The 22,714-nt window shown below is 43.2% G+C and overlaps 1 protein-coding gene across 1 annotated transcript; it reads left to right on the plus strand.

Moving 5' to 3' along the window:
• Positions 1-231: 231 nt before the first annotated feature.
• LOC123079703 (uncharacterized protein At2g33490) lies at positions 232-6,559 on the plus strand. Its single transcript, XM_044502502.1, has 10 exons — positions 232-539; positions 2,160-2,232; positions 2,394-2,471; positions 3,717-3,778; positions 3,897-3,965; positions 4,187-4,215; positions 4,294-4,501; positions 4,582-4,815; positions 5,160-5,213; positions 5,381-6,559. Exons 1-10 carry the CDS (start codon positions 429-431, stop codon positions 6,272-6,274), a joined length of 1,812 nt encoding a protein of 603 aa, XP_044358437.1. The 5' UTR covers positions 232-428; the 3' UTR covers positions 6,275-6,559.
• Positions 6,560-22,714: the final 16,155 nt, after the last annotated feature.

Here is a 22,714-nt window from a genome sequence, read left to right on the forward strand (position 1 = left end):
CATGTGTCTCCTTCCTGTGCATTTCCCGGGAGATTCATGTTGAGACTCTCGTGGACCATATACGAAAAGTAGGTGCGAAAAATAGAAGGGAGAAATAAAATTTATAGGGTATCATGTTTTTATTTACTATTCTTTTTTAAGTGATTTTATTTACCATTTACTATTCAGATTTCGCTTATATAATTGTGAGCCCTCCCTGCTGCTATATGTACAACGGCCTGCCAAGGGTAGGCGAGCAGGAGTCACCGGGCTTTGGTTTGGCGCTGGGAAAGACCCCTCGTGAGTCAGTTTCCTACCCCGGTCTTACACAATCGCCAAAGAAGAACAAGAGACAGACCCGAGAGACAACCATATAAAGCCTCTTGATCAATACAGAGACTGATCAATTCCCCGCGCACAGCGTGGCGTCTCGGAGGCATCGGCCGGAGATGAAATCACCATTGCGGAGGCTCCGGGGCTTCGGCCACCACTACCCCAAGGAGCGGAAGGCGCACGCCCCGCCGCCCGCCAAGCTCGACGAGCTCGCCGAAGCTGCCCAGGTCCGCCCGCTCCATCTCCTCATCCGCCCTTTTTTCCTTTGTGCGATTTTGGGGTTTGTTTCCGTGGTTCCTCGTGAAATCGGCGTCAAAATCGGATCTCGCCTGGAAATTTGTGGTCTTCCCGGGCGCCTTTTTTCAGGAAGAGTGGGCTGTTCTTATTTGTTATCATCAAACTATAGTATTTTTATTTTCTCAATGAGCCTGGAGGGATGGAGCCAATCGTCATTTGATTTTATTTCAATAGAAGGTGATCCGCATGCAAAATTGAAATATGGTCATTCCTGAGAATTTGTCATGTACTGTCCATGCATCAATCAGTCCATGAATCATGATCAACACTATGATACAAATGTTTCTCCATTAATTGAGAGATTAAGTAATCTATACGAGCCACCTTTAGGATAAAAAATGTTTGAGATTGCCTCACGTTGATGCAAGTAGGAATTTCTTTTCATAAAAATATCTTCCAGTAGGTAGTTTAGTTGTTAGGCTCTAATCCATGACAAGGACATGCAACTTCTCTGCAGTTGCCTTTAGGTATTTGTGCAGAAGCCCTTTTTGTCTGGTCAAAGTCTATGGATGGAAGCGTCGACCGGAGAAAGTTGCTACAATAAAAAATGCCAGCCTTTAGACGTAATTTTGACTCAAAATTTCAACAAAGAGTGCATTATCTTGACCGGAAGTAATGTGATAGATAAAGGTCCATAACTTAGCATCGAAGTTTCTTTCTGTCATAGCTATGGGAGCTTATATTCAACAAAAAAAACATCATGCCATTAATCTTTGAGAGATATTCCAGTTCTGATACTTTGCGGGTCGTTGATGCGGCAAGGACGCTGAATAGACATAATCTTGACTGGATAAGCTGTTTGGACTTGGGATAGTGACGTTATTTGAGCACGATTTAGATGTCGTAATCATGCTTACTGTTGCAGCTGTTCAGTGATTCTGGCTTGGGTTGAACGGCGTCATAGTGAAGTTATGATTTCTGAATTCTAGAATATATATACAACCTAATCTTAAATTATTATTGTTCTACTTCAATATGATAAGGGATAACACTGAATAACACCTTGAAATGTAACCTTGAGCAGTCAAATTATCTGATGTAGATATCTTAAATTCTGTTGTTCCTTACGAGGGATGATACTGAATAACACTTTGAAAGGTATTCTTGGAGTGGTTCAGTTATCTGGCATAGGTATCTTACATTCTGTTCTTTCACATGACGGATAGCACGGAAGAATACCTTGAAATGTAACATTCGAGTAGTTCACTTTGACACAGGTAAAAATAGACTAATGTGATGCAACCATATCTTCTGTTCACTGAATAGTGATATTATAATGGCTGAAACTGCCACGCTACTTGGTTCTCGAGACAAGGCCCCCGGAATCTGCAACAATCTGATGAACACAACCAACACAAATTATTTATAAACTGATTACAAATTTATAAGAATTATATCCCTTCATTCAAAAATCACGTGAAAGCCCCCTATTTATTGCTGGCCCACGGTTAAACAATGCTACCATTTTTAGTTTGGTGAAGAGCAGGGAACTCATCATTCTGCAATCATGCATTTTGTGATACTGAAATACATTTCGAACTTCACTGCAGGATGTGGAACAAATGAGGAAGTGTTATGACGGCTTGCTTTCAGCTGCAGCCACTACAACAAATAGCGTCTATGGTACTTACTGTTCTACTCCCTCTGTAAACAAATATAAGACGTTTTAGGTCACTAAGTAGTGACCTAGTCTTACATTTGTTTACAGAGTAAGTAATACTTAAGAAATTGATAGCTTGTTTGTCGATGCCACCCTTCATTAATGGGTTGAATGTATTATGCAGAGTTTTCGGAGGCTTTGAAGGAAATGGGAAGTTGCTTACTTGCAAAAAATGCACTAAATGATGAGGATGATGATAGTGGTGAGTTGTCCACTAGGCAGATTATCGCAATATATGGTGTAAAACATACAGTAAAAACACATAAGCCTTGGGTTTTGATGCATTTATAGAAAGAAGAATTTGTACAAGCCCTAAGAAGGGCACACCCGGTAATACAACACGATGCACTAGACACTAGGCACTGCCTCACCGCAAGCACTCTCACGCTTGCCATCGCCAATTTTCCTCTGACTTAATCATGTCGAGGAGGCGATCTAAGCTGAGCTGAGCGTTGTCGAAGATGATCGTGTTGTGGTGCTTCCAGATGCACCAAACCACAAGCATGATGGCAGAGGACGCTCCCTTCCGAGCCGAGGTTTGGATGGAATGGCAAGAAAGTCCACGAAACCCACCCCCTCAGTTGGGTGGCGAGTCGTCAATCAGATCCAGGAGAGCACCTCAGGCCACACCGTGTGTCAAAAGGAGTAGCTAGAGGGGAGATGGGTCATCATCTCCTCAGACTGGTCACATAGCTCGCAACTCAGTGTGTATTGTAGGTGGCGTCGCACAACAAGGCGCTCAATGATCCAACAACGGTCCTGGTAGGGCAAGCCACATGAATAAATGGACCCTCAGAACAACCCACGGCTTCTAGATAAGCCTCCAAGAGTGAACTGACCACTCACTGGGAAAGGGTGTCGTAGCAGCTCTTGGACATGTACTGGGCGTCTGAAGTCCAATGCTATAGGAGGACGCCCGAAGAGGTAGACAACTGCATTGTCTGCACCATCCGCCAGATCTGGACGTACTGCCATAAGGCCAGGGGACGCAGGGTCCCTCCTATGTTCGAAATCCATCTCAAGTCGGTCATGGCATCTCCAAGGGCGGAGGGGGTCGGTGCACACTGGATCGGTGTAAAGGAGGACGCCCGAAGAACTGAAGGCCGAGACCCCTCCAAGGGCGGAGGGGGTCGGTGCACATTACGCACGAGTGAGGATAAAGTGTGCAGGAATAATGACCAGTATTGGTTTATGGGGTGAGTCTAGATCCCGCCAGTTGTTATTCCTGATGGGATAGGGAGTCGTATGCCGTGTAAGTTTCTAATTTCTTTAAGGCTTGATCTTTCATGTATTGATTGTGCTACATAGTTCAGGTACAACTTCGTTTTTCTGATTTTAAGATTTTCAAGTTCTGACCGTCTAAGCTAAATTAGACTGGTGTTTATTTGTGTAATTACTGCTCTCTTTAAGCATTTCGCCTTCTTTATATTAATTCAAAATGTTGCAGGCAGAGTGCTGATGATGCTTGGAAAGGCCCAGTTTGAACTAACAAAGTCCCTGGATAACTATGTAAGCCTTTTCCTATTAAAATATGTTTCTTTTTGCAGGAACATTTGACATTCATTAGATTTGTTTAATGCAGTTAGAATTTATTATCTGCTGACATGCTTCAAAATTTGCTTATCAGCGTACACATATCATTCATACAATCACTACCCCGTCGGAATCTCTTCTCAAGGAGCTACAAACCGTGGAGGTTTGGCATTTAAAGTTTCCTCTACAACCTTTCCACAATTCGATACACTAGTTTGAATATTACAAATGTTATCCACACCTCCACTAATATTTCTTAACTTCTACAAGACCGTAAATCCTCAAATTTGTTCACAGGAAACATCTGTCATATACAGAACAAACATCTAAGTTTACATCAATTTTTGACATGGTATGCCTTTTGTTTTCTTCACATTGATGCAGGAAATGAAGCACCAATGTGACACGAAAAGGTTTTAACATAACCAACATGATCTTATTTTGCATTCATCATTGAGACTCGTCTTTTAAAGTGTTACCTTTTCATACAGGGAGGCGTACGAAGTCATGAGGGCATCTTATGGACAAAAAGGACAGTCAAAGAATTCAAAAGTCGAATCATTTTCTGCAGAACAACTGCAAGATTCACTTGTTGAATACCAAGAGGATGCAGCGTTGTTCATATTTCGCTTGAAATCGCTGAAGCAGGGGCAATTCCATAGTCTTTTAACACAGGCTGCTCGCCATCATGCTTCTCAGGTGGGCTAACCCTTTCTTTCATTGTGTTCCTGACAGTGAGTGGCACATAACCTAACTAGGCACATTGCTTGGACATTCAGCTAATTTTTTTCAGGAGAGGACTCAAGTGCCTTGAGGCACTTGAACCCCATGTAAAAACAATAGCTGAGAAACAGCACATTGACTATCAGTTCACCGGCCTTGAGGATAATGAATCTGACAACGATGGCTCCAGCTCTTACCAAGAGACTTGTAGTGATGACAGAGAACTGAGTTTTGACTATGAAATAAATGATAGGGACCAAGATTTTATTGCTTCGAGAGGTTCAATGGATGTAAGTCACCCGGTTTCTATGCGCCTCACACTTTTCCACAATGTCACTTCCTCATATCTAGAGCTTCCATTTTATTACATGTATAGCAATATATTCCTGATATTAATATTTCGCCGCACATGGTGCACAAGTAGCAAATATGTAAGTAAGCTAGTTGTAACATTTGAGCTAGGTTAATCTCCAACCACATGGTGCAAACATATAATATCATTGTTGGTACGATTAGAATAATATTCACCTTGGTGATATTTCGCGTACATTAATTCTAATACTTCAACATTATTTATTATATGTATAAATATCTATCTTGTAGCTGTTTAATTATATCTGCTTTCTACGTACAGTTGGATAAAGGAGACCTGAGAACTTCCCCAACGCCAATAAAAGAGATCAAGCAGGTGAGCTTCCACTTACTAATGCGCACTTGTAAAACATTGCAATTTCCTAGCCGTGTCCATATTTATAACCTGGACAAACAGACCTATACTACTACCATTTACCAACTTAAAGATCGTTCTGTGTACATACTCTGAAGTTTTTAGTATTCCTATCTGCTCATATGCAGGAAGAGGTGAAGCTACTGAAGGCAGAAGCAGTAGCTCCACAAGTGAAGCCTGAGATCATCACACATTCAGCTCCAATGTTTGCTGACAATTTTGTCGATCAAACAGAGAGGCTTCGGCAAATCCGGCCATCTTTAGCCCGGCACTCATACAAACTCCCAACACCAGCGGATGATGACTATCCCAGATCAGCAGCTATTCACAGGTCTCATCATTCCGTGCATTTTTTCGAAAGTAAAGATGGCGCTGCAGCCAACTTGTGGCATTCATCTCCACCGGCGAAAGATTACAAGGCGAGCACCATGCATAGTGGTCCCATTAAACTGCCATCAAACTCTGATTTTAGTAAGAAGTTAAAGAGAGAGTCCTGGTCTGGTCCGATTCCAAGCAAAGCAGGATCAAGCAAGCCTGATCCCAAGTCATCCATGGGCCGTCCTCATGCGATGATATCCAAGTCGTGTGTTCATGCTAGGCAGCCGTTGCCAGTTTCACCCAAGATGTTCCCACCTTCAATAGTATCCCCCAAAATCGATGAGCTTCATGAGCTGCCTAGGCCTCCGGCCAATGTTGAGCCCCTCCGGTCTTGTGGTCTAGTTGGCTACTCCGGTCCTTTGGTATCAAAGCGCCAAGCTCCTACGGCACCTGTCTGTGCCTCGCCAACAGCGTCGCAGACAGCCTCGCCGCTTCCGCGGCCACCTGCTTCCTTGGCTCGCAGTTTCTCCATACCCTCGAACAGCCAGAGAACACCCCTCATTACAGTCAATAAGTTGCTTGAGGCCAGAAGTAGCAGAGAGAGCAGTGAAATTTCCTCCCCACCACTCACTCCGTTGTTTTCTTCTACCAGCCAACACAAAAAACAACTACAGGCAGCACTCGGAGAAAAGGGTATGTCATAGATCATGTCTTCCCATTGCACCTATTCCAGTATTGCTATTGCAGCGGTAGTCGCAGATGATTTACAATAGCTTATCTGACAACCATCATCTATTGTTGTACCGCAGAATCCTTGTGACAACTACTTGCCAATTGTGTATTGCTCTTAGACAATTTTGATGTAATTAGTGGTGTATTTTAGGTTCTTGTTCATAATATTCTATCACTTAAGCGTTTGTCTTGTGAAATGAAAGAAATAATACCGTGAAGCGATTTACCATGATTATGTATGGTGGCAGTTCTTTGTATCTCTTGGCTCAGTTATCTACATTCTGCACTAATTTCTAGATTAGACTTTTTGTGTGAGTTTCTTCCTCACTATTTCTTCAGATCCACCTTAACGCAAAGCCTCTGTGTTTGTTCATATAGGGTGTGTTTGGTAGCCTGCACAATTTTGGTATGGTTGTTCCTCCGAGATATGCTAAGTGTAGACATAGTGAGTACATATAATTAGAGTTGTTTGGTGGACTGTATATGTGTTAAGAGGGAGCACAGAGCATGTTATTGCAGGGTTCTTAGGAAGCACCCGATTTGTCACACTAGGGTGAGGGTCGAAGGTCACAACTTGACAAAAGTTTTCAGAGTTAATTGCAAAATAACAAAGTTGTGCTAGGTGGGTGTCAATTAATTTGGATTGGAGGAATTTGACACGTGTGACGTGCGTGAATGACTAGCCAGTGTGGCACACCATGAGGTAGGATAAGGCTGAGTTGTCTTGCTTTTGGACTAAATTATACCCGCGAGTTTAATTCATATACTAGTATTTTTTTACATTTTAATTGATGTATTAAAGTATTCTCACAAGGCAATTTCATGCAGTTTTTGCCCAACAAGTTTTTTAGGCAAATGTGTGTACTATTAATCACAAACAAGCAGAATACAATGAACGAAAGTGGATCTGACGAGAAGGGTCAAGTGATGGCACATGTCTTTAGAAGTTTGTAGGGAACCCCATCTAATAAGAAAATAAAATTACAAAGGAGTCCTTAGGTAATCTTGTGTATGCCATCACCGCCCCTATCTATCGTCAGGCTCGGAGGAGAGCCATAGCCAATAAGGGAGTTGCGAGTCTATGAAGAAGCCCGATGTCGGTAGCGCATCACCGGGGAGCCACCGTCAGCCATCTGCATCGTCAAAGTCGAGCGCTGATTTACCACCATCAATCCTCAGGACCATATCTCAAACCACCATCTGCTCTCATCTGTCGGTGATGTCGACAGGGATGATAACCTTGGGGAAAGACATAAAACCGTCGACCAGAAGGATCGATGGAAGACTGAGCCCACTGGCTCCTCGACACGACCATGGACGATGTTGAGGTGGGATTGTACTCGGGCATTATTCTTGGATGCATTGTTGTCATTATGGCCAGAGGCAACGGCGCCCACACACGAAGCTGCCTACCCATGGGTTGGGACGAATCGCCGGGGTCCCCAACCCCTCTAGTCACGGGAGTAGACGATGGAGATAGGAACCGACTGTTGGAAATATCAGCACCTTTTCGATTAGACTAATCCACGAGTAAACAGTAAGCATGACAAATACGGTATGCAACTCATACTGATACCTAAACATGTGAGCACGTATAGTACATAGAAATGAAGCATCTATGAACACATCATATACGGCTAGCACATGAATGAGTAAACAAGGGATGTACAAATTATACCTAATGGTTCGCCAGGGCAACGCGACAGTGTCAGCAACAGCCTCGGTGTCGTTCATGGCCTTCTTCTTCGCGGTGTCGTCTTCGACCTTGGTGTCGATGCAGGGGAAGTAGTGGAAGCAGAGGAGGGCAGGATGGATCGGGAGCAGTCGCATCGAGATACTCCCCAAAAACCTTATTGCCGTTCTCTCGGGAAGGATATCGAACGACAGGGTTCCGGAGGCACCTGCTTTCCCGACCAACCGTGCACACGGTCGTCGGGATGGGCTCGCCGGAAGTAGCACAGAGAGAGGAAAAATAAGGCTTGGCTTGGCTCGGCTCATTCACGCAAACCACGGTGCGTGAGTCGTGACGAGGTGAGGCGGGCGGCGGAGGAGGAGGAGCGCGTGTGTACAACTCCTCTTCCTGAGCTCCCAATGGCATGTGGTAGAGCAGCCCTTATAAAGGGGTCTCGCTCTTACTACTATAGCAGTATGGTACTAAATTTCCCACCACTTTCCATGCACCTAAATGGGTCTTAGAGGTTAACCAGGGATTATTGTCTTATATGGGCCAAAACCCATCTATAATCTAACAACCCCCCACCAGATCTCGAGGCACATAAGTTTGTCAACTGTTCCAAACAATGTTTGATATACCAGAATTTTCAGTGGAGACTGGTAAGTTGAACTTCCACCTAGAGCAACAAGATTAGACTTCTTCACAACCGAACAATGGACTATGCCTTGAATTGTCAGTTTAGCTTGCAGAAGTTTCACCTATTGTTAGCTGATACGCCTAAGGATAAACCCCACTAGTGGAGCTTATTAGTCATACTCCTTACCTTCTCATGAGCTTGCTAGAAATCGCTCAATCTCATATACTCTGACCAGTAAGGATGGCAATGGGTAGGGGTATGGGACGGGTAGAGCAATACCATACCCATACCCGTGTAGTTAACCGGTACAAAATTCTACCCATACCCGCACCCATGGGTATGAAACTTTATCTGTACCCATACCCATTGTGTACCCAACGGGTAGATCAAACAGTACACACGTTATTCACAATTTTACATTCATCTCTAGCACATTTGACAAAAGTACATTGATCTCAACTCAATAACAAATAGATGAGAACATGACAATTATCTCAATTCATATTGACAATTGGTGACAACTTTAACATAGGTTCACAAGCTCGCGACACAACTTTATTGTAGGTACACTTGTGAAGCATGGGTAAGGTACACTTGTGAAGCATGTCAATATAAATTGGTAGGGTATGGGTATATTTATGGGTAAGAAGCTAACCCGTGCCCTACCCATGACTTAACGGGTAGGTATGGGTACTACCCGTGGGTATAAAATTGTGCCCAAACCCTGCCCATGTGGGTACGGTATCCGCGGGTACCCATACCCATGGGTAAAATTGCCATCATTAGTGACCAGCAGAGCTCACATAGGTGTGTTCCTCCAAAGAATGCTCTGTAGGGTAGCATCTTGCTTACACAAGCTTTAGAACACATTAAGACGTAAGTCAGCCTGCCTTACAGATTACGAGAGTATTGCATCTCTAACGGATTGAATTAGTAAGGATACTCTCCTTAGTTGACTGCTAGATTGTTGCCCAGGTCCTAATTCATGGGTTCTCCGATCACATAGGTTGGGTTACCCCCATGGCAACTTATGTGGGTCTCATGCCCATCTCCCTCGATGCATTTTCTATCACAATCCATGATACCCCTTTCGTAAAGGGATTAGCCAGATTCTTAGCCGTTTGGATGTAATCCAACGCTATTACTCCGGAGTTTCTAGAATGTCTGCCAGATTTTAATATTCTTCTTATGTGCTTCATGGATTGCATGTTGTCCTTTGAACTTTTAGCCTTGGCAATCGTTGTTTGGTTGTCACGGTTCATAACGATAGCCGGCACTGGCTTATCAACCACTGGCAAATCCATCAGAAGCTCTCGAAGGCATTCTGCTTTGACGCATGATGTTGATACGTCTCCAACGTATCTACTTTTCCTAACGCTTTTCCTCTTCTTTTGGACTCTAATTTGCATGATTTGAATGAAACTAACCTCGGACTGACGCTGTTTTCAGCAGAACTACCATGGTGTTGTTTTTGTGCAGAAATAAAAGTTCTCGGAACGGAACGAAACTTTACGAGGATTTTTATACAATAAAAGAGAATTTCTGGAGCCAAGAACCATCGGAGGGGGGCACCTGGGTGGGCACAACCTACCAGGGCGCGCCCCCCTCCAGGAGCGCCCAGGTGGGTTGTCCCCACCTGGTGCCCGCAGACCCTGAAACTGACGCTATAAAATCACATTTTTCCAGAAAAAATCAGAGAGAAAGAATTATCGCGTTCCAGGAGACGGAGCCGCCGTCACCTCCTGTTCTTCATCGGGAGGCCAGATCTGGAGTCCGTTTGGGGCTCCGGAGAGGGGGATCTTCGATCTTCGTCATCACCAACCCTCTCCATCGCCAATTCCATGATGCTCCCCACCGGGAGTGAGTAATTCCTTCGTAGGCTTGCTGGTCGGAGAGGAGTTGGATGAGATTCATCATGTAATCTAGTTAGTTTTGTTAGGGCTTGATCCCTAGTATCCACTATGTTCTGAGATTGATGTTGATATGACTTTGCCATGCTTAATGCTTGTCACTTTGGGCCCGGGTCCCATGATTTCAGATCTGAACCATTTATGTTATCACCATTATATCTAGGGACAATTGCATTTTTGCCCCTAGTTGGAACCTACCCACGGGTTTTGCCCTTACTTTTTGACTCTGCTCGGTTTTGCCCTTAGATTTTCCTCCGAGGTCGCCCGAATGCCCTTTGACCCTTTGACCAATACTTTGAAAATTCATAAAAAAATGATTTGAACTCAGAAAAATGCAAATAAGATATCAAAATGTCCAGATAAACATTACCTTTATGTGTATGTCATTTGCATTCAGGACAAAAGTACCGTTTAAACAACCTAAGGTTATTTATGTTATTAACATTACTATAAATAAAAAGGTATAAAAATACTTTTTTCAGGAATAAAAATTACATGCAAATTTAGGTGACATTTTCTGAACATCCTGATATCTTATTTGCATTTTTCTGACTTCATATCAACTTGTGATGAATGCTCAAATGACTTTGGCCATTATTTTGAAACTTCATAACAAGTTGATACGAACTCGGAAAAATGCAAATAAGATATCAGGATGTTCAGAAAACGTCAGCTGCATTTGCGTGTAATTTTTATTCCAGAAAAAGTTATTGTTTATACCATTTCATTTTTAATAATTTTAATAACATTAATAACCTTAGGTTGTTTAAACAGTAATTTGGTCCTGAATGCAAATGACATACACATAAAGGTAATGTTTATCTGAACATTTTGATATCTTATTTGCATTTTCTGAGTTCATATCAATTTGTTATGAATTTTCAAAGTATTGGTCAAACGGTCAAAGGGCATTCGGGCGACCTCGGAGCAAAATCTAAGGGCAAAACCGAGCAGAGTCGAAAAGTAAGGGCAAAACCCGTGGGTAGGTTCCAACTAGGGGCAAAAATGCATTTGTCCCTTATATCTATGTTCTATATTCGGTCTTGCAAGTTATAATCACCTACTATGTGTTATGATCCGGCAACCCCGGAGTGACAATAGTCGGGACCACTCCCGGTGATGACCGTAGTTTGAGGAGTTCATGTATTCACCGTGTGTTAATGCTTTGTTCCGGTTCTCTATTAAAAGGAGGCCTTAATATCACTTAGTTTCCAATAGGACCCCGCTGCCACGGGAGTGTAGGACAAAAGATGTCATGCAAGTTCTTTCCATAAGCACGTATGACTATTTACAGAATACATGCCTACATTATATTTATGAACTAGAGCTAGTGTCGTATCGCCCTAGGTTATGACTGTCTCATGATGAATATCATCCAAAAAAATTACCGATCCAGTGCCTACGAATTTATCTTATATTGTCTCTGCTAAGTTACTACTGCTGCTATTACTATTGCACTTGTTACAAAACTACTGCTATCACTGTTACCATTACTATTACTGCTGTCACTATTATCAAAACTATCATACTACTTTGCTACTGATCACTTTGCTGCAAATAATTAATCTCCAAGTGTGGTTGAATTGACAACTCGGCTGCTAATACTTGCAAATATTCTTTGCCTCCCCTTGTGTCGAATCTATAAATTTGGGTTGAATACTCTACCCTCGAAAATTGTTGCGATCCCATATACTTGTGGGTTATCAAGACCTTTTTCTAGCGCCGTTGCCGGGGAGCATAGCTATATTTGTTGAGTCACTTGGGATTGTTATCAATTTATCACTATGAAGCATCTAAAGGATGCTAAGACTAAGATTTTTCCCTCTAAGACGAGGGGAGGTAAGGAACTGCCATCTAGCTCTGCTTTAGATTCACCTTCTGTTATAAGTAAACTTGCAACACCACCACATGTTATCAATCCTGATATGTCACAAGTTATTGATGATGCTACTTCTGCTATGAATGATGCTTATGATGATGCTAGTATCTTGCCTGATGATGATGTGCCACTAGGTGAATTTCTTGATGAACAAATTGCTAGAGTAAGACAGCATGATATTGTTGAAACTGATGATGAGCTAGAAACTGAGAATCTTGAAACACCTATTAGAACTAGCCCTCCTAGATATGAATTGCCTAAGGTATCGGAAGGTTATGTTATGAATGAGGAGACAAGTAGAGATATTCTTGCTTGTAAGGATAGAGATGATCTAGAGAAATTATTATGCAGGTATAAAGAAAAATCTCTGAATGCTAGAATGAAATGTGATCCTAAGTTTTCTACTTCACCTATCTTTATTGATGATAAGGATTATGAACTCTCTGTCGACCCAGAGTTAATTACTTTGGTTGAATTTGATCCTTTCCATGGTTATGAAACTGAAATTGTTGTGGCACATCTTACTAAGTTGGATGACATAGCCACCCTTTTTGCTCATGATGAGAAAATTCACTATTACTATATCCTCAAATTATTTCCGTTCTCATTAAAGGGTGATGCTAAAGCTTGGTACAATGCTCTCACTCCTGGTTGTGTGCGTAGTCTCCAGGATATGATTTATAACTTCTCTGAAAAATATTTCCCTGCTCATAAGAAACAAGCTACCTTGCAGGAAATATTTAAATTTGCGCAAATTGAAGAAGAGAGTCTCCCACAAGCTTGGGGGAGGCTTCTCCAATTGCTTAATGCTTTGCCTGATCATCCTCTTAAGAAAAATGAAATACTTGATATCTTCCATAATGGACTAACCGATGCTTCTAGGGAATTCCTAGATAGTTGTGCTGGTTGTGAAGGAAATATGCCCTAGAGGCAATAATAAAGTTGTTATTTATATTTCCTTATATCATGATAAATGTTTATTATTCATGCTAGAATTGTATTAACCGGAAACTTAGTACATGTGTGAATACATAGACAAACAGAGTGTCACTAGTATGCCTCTACTTGACTATCTCGTTGAATCAAAGATGGTTAAGTTTCCTAGCCATAGACATGAGTTGTCATTTGATTAACGGGATCACATCATTAGAGAATGGTGTGATTGACTTGACCCATCCCGTTAGCTTAGCACTTGATCATTTAGTATGTTGCTATTGCTTTCTTCATGACTTATACATGTTCCTATGACTATGAGATTATGCAACTCCCGAATACCGGAGGAACACTTTGTGTGCTACCAAACGTCACAACGTAACTGGGTGATTATAAAGGTGCTCTACAGGTGTCTCCGATGGTACTTGTTGAGTTGGCATAGATCGAGATTAGGATTTGTCACTCCCATTGTCGGAGAGGTATCTCTGGGCCCTCTCAGTAATGCACATCACTATAAGCCTTGCAAGCAATGTGACTAATGAGTTAGTTGTGGGATGATGCATTACGGAATGAGTAAAGAGACTTGCTGGTAATGAGATTGAACTAGGTATTGAGATACCGACGATCGAATCTCGGGCAAGTAACATACCGATGACAAAGGGAACAACGTATGTTGTTATGCGATTTAACCGATAAAGATCTTCGTAGAATATGCAGGAACCAATATGAGCATCCAAGTTTCGCTATTGGTTATTTACCGGAGATGAGTCTCGGTCATGTCTACATAGTTCGAACCCGTAGGGTCCGCACGCTTAACGTTCGGTGACGATCAGTATTATGAGTTTATGTGTTTTGATGTACCGAAGATAGTTCGGAGTCCCGGATGTGATCACGGACATGACGAGGAGTCTCAAAATGGTCTAGACATAAAGATTGATATATTGGATGACTATATTCGGACACCGGATGAGTTCCGGGGTTCACCGGATAATTATCGGAGTGCGGGAGGGTTATCGGAACCCCCCCCGGGGGGGGGGGACTAATGGGCCATCATGGGCCTTGTGTGAGAGAGAGGAGGGGGCCTTGGGGCTGGCCGCCCCCCTGAGGAGTCCGAATTGGACAAGGAGGGGGCGGCGCCCCCTCTTTCCCTCCCTCTCTCCCTCTCCTTCCTTCCCCCTTCCCCCTCCTAGTTGGACTAGGAAAGGGGGAGTCCTACTCCTACTAGGAGGAGGAATCCTCCCCTCCTTGGCGCGCCCTAGGGCCGACCGGCCTCCCCCCTTGCTCCTTTATATACGGGGGCAGGGGGCACCCTAGAACACACAAGTTGATCATTGATCTCTTAGCTGTGTGCCGTGCCCCCCTCCACCATAATCCACCTCGGTCATATCGTTGCAGTGCTTAGGCGAAGCCCTGCGCCGGTAGCTTCATCATCACCGTCATCACACCGTCGTCCTAACGAAGCTCTCCCTCGACACTCAGCTGGATCAAGAGTTCGTGGGACGTCACCGAGCCGAACATGTGCAGATCGCGGAGGTGCCGTACTTTCGGTACTAGGACCGGTCGGATTGTGAAGAAGTACGACTACATCAACCGCATTGTCATAACGCTTCCGCTTACGATCTACGAGGGTACGTGGACTACACTCTCCCCCCTCATTGCTATGCATCACCTTGATCTTGCGTGTGCGTAGGATTTTTTTTTGAAATTACTACATTCCCCAACAGTGGTATCAGAGCCAGGTCTATGCGTAGATGTTATATGCATGAATAGAACACAAGTGAGTTGTGGGCGATAATAGTCATACTGCTTACCAGCATGTCATACTTTGATTCGGCGGTTTTGTTGGATGAAGCAGCCCGGACCGACATTACGCGTACGCTTACGCGAGACTGGTTCTACCGACGTGCTTCGCACACAAGTGTCTGGCCGGTGTCAGTTTCTCCAACTTTAGTTGAATCGAGTGTGGCTATGCCCGGTCCTTTTTGAAGGTTAAAACAACACATACTTGACGAAAATTCGTTGTGGTTTTGATGCGTAGGTAAGAACGGTTCTTGCTCAGCCCGTAGCAGCCACGTAAAACTTGCAACAACAAAGTAGAGGACGTCTAACTTGTTTTTGCAGGGCATGTTGTGATGTGATATGGTCAAGACATGATGCTAAATTTTATTGTATGAGATGATCATGTTTTGTAATGGAGTTATCGGCAACTGGCAGGAGCCATATGGTTGTCGCTTTATTGTATGAAATGCAATCGCCATGTAATTGCTTTACTTTATCACTAAGCGGTAGCGATAGTCGTAGAAGCAATAGTTGGCGAGACGACAACGATGCTTCGATGGAGATCAAGGTGTCAAGCCGGTGATGATGGTGATCATGACGGTGCTTTGGAGATGGAGATCAAAGGCACAAGATGATGATGGCCATATCATATCACTTATATTGATTGCATGTGATGTTTTTCCTTTATGCATCTTATTTTGCTTAGTTCGGCGGTAGCATTATAAGATGATCTCTCACTAAATTTCAAGGTACAAGTGTTCTCCCTGTGTATGCACCATTGCGAAAGTTCGTCGTGCCAAGACACCACGTGATGATCAGGTGTGATAAGCTCTACGTTCACATACAATGGGTGCAAGCCAGTTTTGCACACGCAGAATACTCGGGTTAAACTTGACGAGCCTAGCATATGCAGATATGGCCTCGAAACACTGAGAACGAAAGGTCGAGCATGAATCATATAGTAGATATGATCAACATAGTGATGTTCACCATTGAAAACTACTCCATCTCACGTGATGATCAGACATGGTTTAGTTGATATTGATCACGTGATCACTTAGATGATTAGAGGGATGTCTATCTAAGTGGGAGTTCTTAAGTAATTTGATTAATTGAACTTTAATTTATCATGAACTTAGTACCTGGTAGTATTTTGCATGTCTATGTTGTTGTAGATAGATGGCCCGTGCTATTGTTCCGTTGAATTTTAATGCGTTCCTAGAGAAAGCTAAGTTGAAAGATGATGGTAGCAACTACACGGACTGGGTCCATAACTTAAGGATTATCCTCATTGCTGCATAGAAGAATTACATCCTGGAAGCACCGCTAGGTGCCAAACCCGCTGCAGGAGCAACGCCAGATGTTATGAACGTCTGGCAGAGCAAAGCTGATGACTACTCGATAGTTCAGTGTGGCCATCCTTTACGGCTTAGAACCAGGACTTCAACAACGTTCTGAACGTCATGGAGCATATGAGATGTTCCAGGAGTTGAAGTTAATATTTCAAGCAAATGCCCGGATTGAGAGATATGAAGTCTCCAATAAGTCCTACAACTGCAAGATGGAGGAGAATAGTTCTGTCAGTGAGCATATACTCAAAATGTCTGGGTATAACAATCACTTGATTCAACTGGGAGTTAATCTTACTGATGATAGTGTCATTGACAGAATTCTTCAATCACTACCACCAAGCTACAAGAGCTTCGTGATGAACTATAATATGCAAGGGATGGATAAGACAATTCCCGAGCTCTTCGCAATGCTAAAGGCTGCGGAGGTACAATCAAGAAAAAGCATCAAGTGTTGATGGTCAACAAGACCACCAGTTTCAAGAAAAAGGGTAAAGGGAAGAAGGGGAACTTTACGAAGAACGGCAAGCAAGTTGCTGCTCAAGTGAAGAAGCCCAAGTCTGGACCTAAGCCTGAGACTGAGTGCTTCCACTGCAAAGGGACTGGTCACTGGAAGCGGAACTGCCCCAAGTATTTGGCGGATAAGAAGGATGACAAGGTGAACAAAGGTATATGTGATATACATGTTATTGATGTGTACCTTACTAATACTCGCAGTAGTGCCTGGGTATTTGATACTGGTTCTGTTGCTAATATTTGCAACTTGAAACAGGGACTACGGATTAAGAGAAGATTGGCTAAGGACGAGGTGACGATGGGCGTGGGAAATGGTTCCAAAGTCGATGTGATCGCAGTCGGCACGCTACCTCTACATCTACCTTCGGGGTTAGTTTTAGACCTGAATAATTGTTATTTGGTGCCAGTGTTAAGCATGAACATTATATCTGGATCTTGTTTGATGCGAGACGATTATTCATTTAAATCAGAGAATAATGGTTGTTCTATTTATATGAGTAATATCTTTTATGGTCATGCACCCTTGAAGAGTGGTCTATTTTTGTTGAATCTCGATAGTAGTGACACACATATTCATAATATTGAAGCCAAAAGATGCAGAGTTGATAATGATAGTGCAACATATCTATGGCACTCCTGTTTAGGTCATATTGGTGTAAAGCGCATGAAGAAACCCCATTCGGATGGACTTTTGGAATCACTTGATTATGAATCACTTCGTTCTTGCGAACCATGCCTCATGGGCAAGATGACTAAAACGCCGTTCTCCAGAATAATGGAGCGAGCAACAAATTTGTTGGAAATCATACATACTGATGTATGTGGTCTGATGAATGTTGAGGCTCGTGGCGGGTATCGTTATTTTCTCACCTTCACAAATGATTTGTGCAGATATGGGTATATCTACTTGATCAAGCATAAATCTGAAACATTTGAAAAGTTCAAAGAATATCAGAGTGAAGTAGAAAGTCATCATAACAAGAAAATAAAGTTTCTACGATCTGATTGTGGAGGAGAATATTTGAGTTACAAGTTTGGTCTTCATTTGAAACAATGCGGAATAGTTTCGCAACTCACGCCACCCGGAACACCATAGCGTAATGGTGTGTCCGAACGTCGTAATTGTTCTTTACTAGATATGGTGCGATCTATGATGTCTCTTACTGATTTACCGCTATCGTTTTGGGGTTATGCTTTAGAGACGGCTGCACTCACGTTAAATAGGGCACCATCTAAATCCGTTGAGACGACACCTTATGAACTGTGGTTTAGCAAGAAACCCAATTTGTCGTTTCTTAAAGTTTGGGGCTGCGATGCTTATGTGAAAAAGCTTCAACCTGATAAGCTCGAACCCAAATCGGAGAAATGTGTCTTCATAGGATACCGAAATGAGACTGTTGGGTACACCTTCTATCACAGATCCGAAGGCAAGACATTCGTTGCTAAGAATGTATCCTTTCTAGAAAAGGAGTTTCCCTCAAAAGAAGTGAGTAGGAGGAAAGTAGAACTTGTTGAGGTAACTATACCTGCTCCCTTATTGGAAAGTAGTTCATCACATAAATCTGTTCCTGTGACTCCTACACCAATTAGTGAGGAAGCTAATGATGATGATCATGTAACTTCAGATCAAGTTACTACTGAACCTCGTAGGTCAACCAGAGTAAGATCCGCACCAGAGTAGTACGGTAATCCTGTTCTGGAGGTCATGTTACTTGACCATGACGAACCTACGAACTATGAGGAAGCTATGATGAGCCCAGATTCCGCGAAATGGCTTGAGGCCATGAAATCTGAGATGGGATCCATGTATGAGAACAAAGTGTGGACTTTGGTTGACTTGCCCGATGATCGGCAAGCCATCGAGAATAAATGGATCTTCAAGAAGAAGACTGGCGCTGACGGTAATGTTACTGTCTACAAAGCTTGACTTGTTGCGAAAGGTTTTTGACAAGTTCAAGGAGTTGACTACGATGAGACATTCTCACCCGTAGCGATGCTTAAGTCCGTCCGAATCATGTTAGCAATTGCTGCATTTTATGATTATGAAATTTTGCAAATGGATGTAAAGACTGCATTCCTGAATGGATTTCTGGAAGAAGAGTTGTATATGATGCAACCTGAAGGTTTTATTGATCCAAAGGATGCTAACAAAGTGTGCAAGCTCCAGCGATCCATTTATGGACTGGTGCAAGCATCTCGGAGTTGGAATAAACGTTTTAATAGTCTGATCAAAGCGTATGGTTTTATACAGACTTTTGGAGAAGCCTGTATTTACAAGAAAGTGAGTGGGAGCTCTGTAGCATTTCTAATATTATATGTGGATGACATATTGTTGATTGGAAATGATATAGAATTTCTGGATAGCATAAAAGGATACTTGAACAAGAGTTTTTCAATGAAATACCTCGGTGAAGCTGCTTATATATTGGGCATCAAGATCTATAGAGATAGATCGAGACACTTAATTGGACTTTCACAAAGCACATACCTTGATAAAGTTTTGAAGAAGTTCAAAACGGATCAAGCAAAGAAAGGGTTCTTGCCTGTGTTACAAGGTGTGAAGTTGAGTCAGACTCAATGCCCGACCACTGCAGAAGATAGAGAGAAAATGAAAGTTGTTCCCTATCCTTCAGCCATAGGCTCTATCATGTATGCAATGCTGTGTACCAGACCTGATGTGTGCATTTCTATTAGTTTAGCAGGGAGGTACCAAAGTAATCCAGGAGTGGATCACTGGATAGCGGTCAAGAACATCCTGAAATACCTGAAAAGGACTAAGGATATGTTTCTCGTTTATGGAGGTGACAAAGAGCTCGTCGTAAATGCTTATGTCGATGCAAGCTTTGACACTGATCCGGATGACTCTAAGTCACAAACCGGATACGTATTTATATTGAACGGTGGAGCTGTCAGTTGGTGCAGTTCTAAACAAAGCGTCGTGGCGGGATCTACGTGTGAAGCGGAGTACATAGCTGCTTCGGAAGCAGCAAATGAAGGAGTCTGGATGAAGGAGTTCATATCCGATCTAGGTGTCATACCTAGTGCATCGGGACCAATGAAAATCTTTTGTGACAATACTGGTGCAATTGCCTTGGCAAAGGAATCCAGATTTCACAAGAGAACCAAGCACATCAAGAGATGCTTCAGTTCCATCCGCGATCAAGTCAAGGAGGGAGACATAGAGATTTGCAAGATACATATAGATCTGAATGTTGCAGATCCATTGACTAAGCCTCTCTCACGAGCAAAACATGATCAACACCAAGACTCCATGGGTGTTAGAATCATTACTGTGTAATCTAGATTATTGACTCTAGTGCAAGTGGGAGACTGAAGGAAATATGCCCTAGAGGCAATAATAAAGTTGTTATTTATATTTCCTTATATCATGATAAATGTTTATTATTCATGCTAGAATTGTATTAACTGGAAACTTAGTACATGTGTGAATACATAGACAAACAGAGTGTCACTAGTATGCCTCTACTTGACTAGCTCGTTGAATCAAAGATGGTTAAGTTTCCTAGCCATAGACATGAGTTGTCATTTGATTTACGGGATCACATCATTAGAGAATGATGTGATTGACTTGACCCATCCCGTTAGCTTAGCACTTGATCGTTTAGTATGTTGCTATTGCTTTCTTCATGACTTATACATGTTCCTATGACTATGAGTGAAGGAAATATGCCCTAGAGGCAATAATAAAGTTATTATTTATTTCCTTATATCATGATAAATGTTTATTATTCATGCTAGAATTGTATTAACCGGAAACATAATACTTGCGTGAATACATAGACAAACAGAGTGTCACTAGTATGCCTCTACTTGACTAGCTCGTTGATCAAAGATGGTTATGTTTCCTAGCCATAGACATGAGTTGTCATTTGATTAACGGGATCACATCATTAGGAGAATGATGTGATTGACTTGACCCATTCCGTTAGCTTAGCACTCGATCGTTTAGTATGTTGCTATTGCTTTCTTCATGACTTATACATGTTCCAATGACTATGAGATTATGCAACTCCCGTTTACCGGAGGAACACTTTGTGTGCTACCAAACGTCACAACGTAACTGGGTGATTATAAAGGTGCTCTACAGGTGTCTCCAAAGGTACTTGTTGGGTTGGCGTATTTCGAGATTAGGATTTGTCACTCCGATTGTCGGAGAGGTATCTCTGGGCCCACTCAGTAATACACATCACTATAAGCCTTGCAAGCATTGTAACTAATGAGTTAGTTGCGGGATGATGTATTACGGAACGAGTAAAGAGACTTGCCGGTAACGAGATTGAACTAGGTATCGAGATACCGACGATCGAATCTCGGGCAAGTAACATACCGATGACAAAGGGAACAACGTATGTTGTTATGCGGTCTGACCGATAAAGATCTTCGTAGAATATGTGGGAGCCAATATGAGCATCCAGGTTCCGCTATTGGTTATTGACCGGAGAGGTGTCTCGGTCATGTCTACATAGTTCTCGAACCCGTAGGGTCCGCACGCTTAACGTTACGATGACAGTTATATTATGAGTTTATATGTTTTGATGTACCGAAGGTTGTTCGGAGTCCCGGATGTGATCACGGACATGACGAGGAGTCTCGAAATGGTCGAGACATAAAGATTGATATATTGGAAGCCTATGTTTGGATATCGGAAGTGTTCCGGGTGAAATCGGGATTTTTCCGGAGTACCGGGAGGTTACCGGAACCCCCCGGTAACTTAATGGGCCTTAGTGGGCCTAGGTGGAAGAGAGGAGAGGAGGCCAGGGCAGGGCCGCACGCCCCTCCCCCCCAGTCCGAATAGGACAAGGAGAGGGGGGCGGCGCCCCCCTTTCCTTCCTCCCCTCCACCTCTTCCCCCTCTCTCTCCTAGTCCAACATGGAAAAGGGGGGAGTCCTACTCCCGGTAGGAGTAGGACTCCTCCTGGCGCGCCTCTCCCCTTGGCCGGCCGAACCCCCCCTTGCTCCTTTATATACGGGGGCAGGGGGCACCTCTAGACACACAATTGATCATTGATCTCTTAGCCGTGTGCGGTGCCCCCTCCACCATATTACACCTCGATAATATCGTAGCGGTGCTTAGGCGAAGCCCTGCGTCGGTAGAACATCATCATTGTCACCACGCCGTCGTGCTGACGAAACTCTCCCTCAACACTCGGCTGGATCGGAGTTCGAGGGACGTCATCGAGCTGAACGTGTGCTGAACTCGGAGGTGCCGTGCGTTCGGTACTTGATCGGTCGGATCGTGAAGACGTACGACTACATCAACCGCGTTGTGTTAACGCTTCCGCTTTCGGTCTACGAGGGTACGTGGACAACACTCTCCCCTCTCGTTGCTATGCATCACCATGATCTTGCGTGTGCGTAGGAATTTTTTTGAAATTACTACGTTCCCCAACAGTGGCATCCGAGCCTGGTTTTATGCGTTGATGTTATATGCACGAGTAGAACACAAGTGAGTTGTGGGCGATATAAGTCATACTGCTTACCAGCATGTCATATTTTGGTTCAGCGGTATTGTGAGATGAAGCGGCCCGGACCGACATTACGCGTACGCTTACGCGAGACTGGTTTCACCGTTGCGAGCACTCGTTGCTTAAAGGTGACTGGCGGGTGTCTGTCTCTCTCACTTTAGTTGAACCGAGTGTGGCTACGCCCGGTCCTTGCGAAGGTTAAAACAGCACCAACTTGACAAACTATCGTTGTGGTTTTGATGCGTAGGT

This window comes from Triticum aestivum, chromosome 3D (assembly GCF_018294505.1).
Source record: "Triticum aestivum cultivar Chinese Spring chromosome 3D, IWGSC CS RefSeq v2.1, whole genome shotgun sequence".
Classification (NCBI taxonomy): Eukaryota; Viridiplantae; Streptophyta; class Magnoliopsida; order Poales; family Poaceae; genus Triticum; species Triticum aestivum.